The sequence below is a fragment of the Rutidosis leptorrhynchoides genome, chromosome 1, assembly GCF_046630445.1.
Source record: "Rutidosis leptorrhynchoides isolate AG116_Rl617_1_P2 chromosome 1, CSIRO_AGI_Rlap_v1, whole genome shotgun sequence".
Classification (NCBI taxonomy): Eukaryota; Viridiplantae; Streptophyta; class Magnoliopsida; order Asterales; family Asteraceae; genus Rutidosis; species Rutidosis leptorrhynchoides.
Genome location: NC_092333.1, coordinates 667094696 through 667101424, shown reverse-complemented (window position 1 = coordinate 667101424; position 6729 = coordinate 667094696). Strand labels below are relative to the sequence as shown.

At 30.4% G+C, this 6729-nt stretch overlaps 1 protein-coding gene across 1 annotated transcript; it reads left to right on the top strand.

Moving 5' to 3' along the window:
• Window positions 1–4402: 4402 nt before the first annotated feature.
• On the top strand, window positions 4403–6378 carry LOC139885899 (transcription factor JUNGBRUNNEN 1-like). The gene is made up of 3 exons (XM_071869652.1): window positions 4403–4747; window positions 4981–5297; window positions 5769–6378. Exons 1-3 carry the CDS (start codon window positions 4531–4533, stop codon window positions 6162–6164), a joined length of 930 nt encoding a protein of 309 aa, XP_071725753.1. The 5' UTR covers window positions 4403–4530; the 3' UTR covers window positions 6165–6378.
• Window positions 6379–6729: the final 351 nt, after the last annotated feature.

Below are 6729 nucleotides of genomic sequence, written 5' to 3'. Positions count from 1 at the left end.
TTTAAATGAAGACACTTTATGGAAAGTGGAGTTCATAATGTTACAGCAAATGTTGAGGTTTTATGGCCAACAACTTCAAAGGAATTGTTTATATTTTAGGCTGTTACCGATTTATTTTTTTATATATAAACCACGACGCACCAAGAAGTGGTTAAGAGGGCTTACTTATTTAATTTTGGTCCGTGCAATGGAATTGGCAGTTGGGCCGTGGCTCTTGTTGGTGTTAGTGGGCCGAAATCCAACGAATTAATAATGATGATGATATTAGTCGGATCATGGTGATTAAGATACATGATAAACAAGATGAGAATACTTGTATTTAAATCGATTAATGATGATGCCTTATAGATGATGATGATGCATGGTATGATAGAAGTGATGATTAGGTTAGTGAGGTAAAAGATGAAAAAGGGAAACATAAATAATACGGGTTCAAAATAAACTAGCCGTGCAATTAATTAGAAAAACAGAGACAGAAGGATGGTTAAGGGTGTTAGGGTATGAATGAGAGGTCGTGGGTTCGAGTCCCTGCTCAGGCAATTTATTATTTTTAAGCTTTAAAGGTAGTTTTCATAATCATATTATTATTATTATTATTATTATTATTATTATTATTATTATTATTATTATTATTATTATTATTATTATTATTATTATTATTATTATTATTATTATTATTATTATTATTAATATTATTATTATTAAGTATTGATATGTTAAGATTATTATTACCAATAGTGATATTATTAATATTATCATTAATACTTTCATTTAAATTACCTTTTTATTAAAAATTACTATTATTAATAAAATTATCATTATTTTTATTATTATTATTATTATTAATCATTTTATGAATATTAATATTATCTCTATAAAAATTACTATTACTATTAATTTCATGAATAATATTATTATTATTATTGTTATTATTATCATTATTATTATTATCATTAAAATAATTATTTTCAACAATTTTTATCTAAAGTATACATAAAATAAATATAGCTAAATTATTAATGAAACCATATAACTTACTAAAGTAACAACTAATAACAATAATAAATAAATTGTTCGATTACTATTACGTGTATTAATATATATACCTGATATAGGTTCGTGAATCCGAGGCCAACCTTATACGTGTTCAATGATGTTATATGTATTTTTACTACAAAATACAGTATGATGAGTTTCATTTGCTCCCTTTTTAATTGCTTTTGCAATATATATTTTTGGGCTGAGAATACATGCGCTGCTTTTATAAATGTTTACGAGATAGACACAAGTACTTAAAATATATTCTACGTTGAGTTGTACCACCCTGCATATCTTCCCTAATAGCTTGGTAACTACTATTTACATGTGGTATTGTAAACGCGAATCATGTTGATAGATCTATCGGGCCTGACAACCCCAACCGGACTGGACGACCAGTATTTAACGGTTGCACAGTACTTCGTTTTGATGACTACTCTTGGTACAGTGTAGTGAGATTTCATAATAAAGGGAATATGCGACGTTGATTAAATGTTAAGTACGGTTACCAAGTGCTCAACCACTTAGAATATTTTTATTAAAACGTTTGTGTATATGAAATCTTGTGGTCTATTAAGATATTGAAATGATTGTTATGATAAACCTATGAACTCACCAACCTTTTGGTTGACACTTTTAAGCATGTTTATTCTCAGGTACGAATTAAGTCTTCCGCTGTGTATTTGCTCATTTTAAGGACATTACTCGGAGTCGATCATCGCAATGGGACCAAATGTTGATGACTTCGTCCAGGTGGATAAGGACGGGTTGTTACACATTACCCATAACCTCCATAGCTATAACTCATAGTTTCCTTAGCTCTATCTTGCTTGAAAACCCATTTTGAAAGTGACACGCTTATAACCTCGTCGTAGTATTTTATGTACAATACTAATAATAAGAATAATACTAATAATAAAAAGATTAATATTAATAATAATCTTAATAATAATAATAATAATAATAATAATAATAATAATAATAATAATAATAATAATAATAATAAAATAAATAAATACTTACGGAGTAATGAAATGAAATCAGAAGCAGAAATGATCGAGCTTTTATAGAGTTGGCCTGTACAGGGCTGCCATTCGATCGCATGGCTTCCAAGCCCTTTTCCCATGCGATCGCATGGGTGGGTTTTACAGCTCACAATGCTTTTGTATTTTAGTTTGTCGACATATTTAAATATAATATATATAATATATTATATTTATATAATTAATTATATATTATATAATATTCACGTGCACAGTTGATTTGTAATTTTTGTTCCGATGACTCGTACGTTATCACTCGACTCATGTCCCGGTTCCGGTTTCTCGAACGCATTTTCGTACGCTTAGAAAACTAGCACTTTACGTTTCGTGACTCATACCTTTATCAAAAATTAAACTTAATCATTGATAAACTATGTCACTCGAAGTGTAGCTTTAATCAATTAAGTGTTTTGGTTATTTGCTTCTATAAATCATCGTCTCGTAGTATATACATATACATATATACATTTTCATTTTGAAATAGTGTTTTACTGTAGCAAATAGTGATTTTCATCGAAATTACTGTAGCTTTTCGGTTACTGTAGCAATTCGAAAATACTATAGCAAATTAGTGTTTTACTGGTTCATCTTAAACGTTTTAGTTAACTTATCTAAATATCAATCGAATCAATAATCGAATGTTACTATCGTTTACTAAATAACTTGAAATCATATATATATATATATATATATATATATATATATATATATATATATATATATATATATATATATGTGTGTGTGTGTGTATATATATATATATATATATATATATATATATATATATATATATATGTATATATAATATCAATCGAATCAATAATCGAATGTTACTATCATTTACTAAATAACTTGAAATCATATACATATATATATATACATATATATATATATGTATATATATATATATGTATATATATATATATATATATATATATATATATATATATATATATATATATATATATATATATATATGCACATTAAGTTATATATATATTGTTCGTGAATCTTCGAGAACAGTCAAAGAATAATTGATTACATGAATATAGTTCTAAAACTTTGAGACTCAACATTACAGACTTTGCTTATCATGTCGAAAATATTAAATCATTTAAAGATAAAGTTTAAATTTGGTCAGAAATTTCCGGATTGTCACATCTACAAAGATGATGGGCATGTAGGGTGCCCACCTCCAGTACATCAACACGGAGTAGCAGGATATAGTACTCGAATACAACATAAAACCCAATTTTCTACGACTACAATTTACAAGAATTCCAGGCTCACATCAGTTGCAGAGGGAGCAACATGATGTCTAGAGGACTCGAGCTATCCAAAATATATGTTCAGATTTGAGATCCAATGCAGCCTTTCGATATTCATTTTCTTGACCCGTTTAGAGATCCACTCGAAAAATTTTAATTGGATATCCAAGAGAGTTGTAGGAGCATTCCAAAATTTGTTTAAGAAGACTAACTCTAAGGTTGCGATTTCTCCAGATTAGGTATGCACTTGTCCATTCAACGGCTTGCCATATTCTCGAAACCATATCATACATGCCACGAATATATTTCCCTCGAAAGGCTTCGTCGAAGGATAAGTTTGAAACTTGTACCAATCCCCACCAGTTATGTATTTTTCCCAAACACCCGTTGAGTGCCGGCAAAGGAACATAGAGTGGTCAATTGTCTCAACATCATTGTCATAAATAGGGCAACATACGAAATTACGATCAATATCTTTTTTGTCGAGTTCAACACGTACCGGGATGCGTCTGCCACGTCAGCGCCAAACACCCATCCCACCCCACCCCAACACGTCTAATTTTCTCATAACCATTATAATAGGCCTAAGAGTTAACTGACCTTTTGAATCTGAATCTCATCAGATCGATTCCATACATTCTTAGTAGGATATCTTTGATTAAAGTATTTATTTCAGTATGTAATAATATCATAAAATAAAATATCATTAAATAGTAAGAAGAGAATGATTTAAACAATTTAGAAAACAGTGTTTACTTAATTTGTTTGCTGTAAATTATTTATTATTTACTCGTTCATATTTAACTTTTTATTTATTACTCTATATGGTATAATTTTCATCTCAATCATAATAACTTGTGTAGGCAAGAACTAAAGACTAAGGACTTCATATGTTTGAAGAAGCTAAGCTCGGATTGCTGGGCCCTTATTTAGACACCACCAAGTCAATCCTATTGACTTTGACCAAGTTGAATTATTCATCATTATTGAAAAAAAAAAAATTATATTTAGAAAGGTATTCATCATTTAAATTAAACTACTCCAACCCTTTTCACATATATACAATCTCCCTACTTCACATAACTCGCACACAAAAAAGCTTATACTATTTTCTTCTATATACACACTCAGGTGATATATCTGTTTTTTTTTTTTTTTGTTTAAAGAATCTAAATTTATATATGGATAGTACTACAGCTCTAGAACAGTTGGATCATAACAGAAAATTAGTTGATGATGAAGGAGAAGAAGACGTACATCTTCCAGGGTTTCGATTTCATCCACTCGATGAAGAACTTGTCGGATTCTATCTGCTACGAAAGGTCGAGAAGAAACCAATCAGGATCGAACTTATCAAGGAGATCGACATCTACAAATACGATCCTTGGAATCTTCCAAGTATATATTAACTGAACTAAAAACTTCTTTATACTTCATATGCATGTTTTTGTTTTTAGAACAATAATAATTAGCGTACGTAGGTTCAAATAATTAAGCTAGATCTTCTGCTTAACAACTTGATAAACCAAGGATTGATGACAGATTATGTATGCTTGGTCACTTATTATGATTTGATCGAAATTAGATTTGTAATTAATAATTTCTATTTCTATTGCTTTGAAATGTTGTAGAAGGTAGTAATGGTGGAGAGAAAGAGTGGTACTTCTTTTGCAAAAGAGGAAGAAAGTATAGAAACAGCATAAGACCTAACAGGGTCACGGGGTCCGGTTTTTGGAAAGCTACAGGCATCGATCGTCCAGTTTACTCGAGTGACGGATCAACCTGCATCGGACTCAAGAAATCACTCGTTTACTATCGCGGTAGCGCTGGCAAAGGCACCAAAACCGAATGGATGATGCATGAGTTTCGCCTCCCTCCTCCTTCCGGAAATCACAACACCAAAAACAACAACAAACACATGGACGATAAATCGCTCTTACAAGAAGCTGTAAGCACGAATTAAAACCTAATAAGTAGCTAGATCTCTCTTTTTTTCTATACAAAACTTTAATATTATATTTTATAAGTACATAACTTGTGTTGCTAGCAATATGCAAATCTTAAACCCTGCATGTTTTAATTTTTTAACACAAGTTTATAAGCATCTTGCATTTAGCTAGCATCCCAGTTTGGGATGGCAAGATGAAAGGGTAAAACCGACCCTCTAGCGGCCCCACACCGACCGGTAAAAAAAATTGTATATCTAAATAGGCTGCGTACATTTGACTAAAAAGTATTCTCTTTGGACAAACTAAACAAAGAAATTAAAACTTTGTCCATTTAACCATTTACACATATCATTTTCCTACATTTATAGACCAAAATATATATACACGAACATTATTTGATATGATCATGATCATCTAACTTCACACACACATATGTGATCACAATACTTAAACATCTTGTATGCATGCAGGAAGTTTGGACATTGTGTAGAATCCTAAAAAGGTCTCCGTGCTACAAAAAAACTTTACCGGAATGGAGAGAGATCTCCGCTATGAAATCGACGCGTGTGGTTGAAACAAGCAGCGGAGATTCATCTCTAGATATGCAAAGTTACATTAGTTTTCAAAACCCTATAATCAATAATAACAAACTGTTTTCGCACAACCATCATCATCAGCAACATCGATATGGTACGAACCAGATGATTGTAGGAAATATAAGCTCTGAACCAGCTCCATCAACAGCAGCATCTTGTTCTAGCTTTTGTGGTTTAGATGTGAACGAGTTTATCAAACACGGAGATTGGGAAGATTTGAGGTCAGCCGTAGATCAGTTTTCTGCAACTGATCCATTTTTTCTCACGTAATTAATTAATTAATTAATTAGGGTTGTGTATAGTTTTTAAGGAAAATCATACAAACGGGATCAACTAGTTATACAGTGCAACCGTGTCATGGCGATATTTTTTAGGCTGTACTGTATAACTAACTGAATACGTGTATTTTAATTTCTTGTATACTCTCGATTATTGAGTTTGATTATTATATTTTATAAGGAGTATATATATATTTCCCCTCGAATGCCGGACCATTCATTGAATATATATATATATATATATATATATATATATATATATATATATATATATATATATATATATATATATATATAGGGAGAGGCTCCAGTAAGAACTCCAATCTTGTGAGAACTATATGAACCCAATTTTAACAATTTTTTTGGCAGCCGAACAAAAAGTAGGGAAAGTCGAACAAAAAAAAAAGAAGGGCGAACAATTTATATTGTATTAGTACAAATAAATGTAGAACAACAAAATGTAGAACTTGTTCGATTTCGTCATAAATTGTTCGAATTTCAGTTATTTTGTTCGAATTACAAAATGTAGAACGATAAAATTGTTCGAATTTCTCAAA

Excerpts from the sequence above, each read along its gene's own strand:
- LOC139885899 (XM_071869652.1), top strand. The coding sequence starts at position 4,531 with ATGGATAGTACTACAGCTCTAGAACAGTTGGATCATAACAGAAAATTA. Across the intron at positions 4,748-4,980 it reads CGATCCTTGGAATCTTCCAA|AAGGTAGTAATGGTGGAGAG; the intron begins GTATATATTAAC and ends GAAATGTTGTAG. Across the intron at positions 5,298-5,768 it reads AATCGCTCTTACAAGAAGCT|GAAGTTTGGACATTGTGTAG; the intron begins GTAAGCACGAAT and ends GTATGCATGCAG.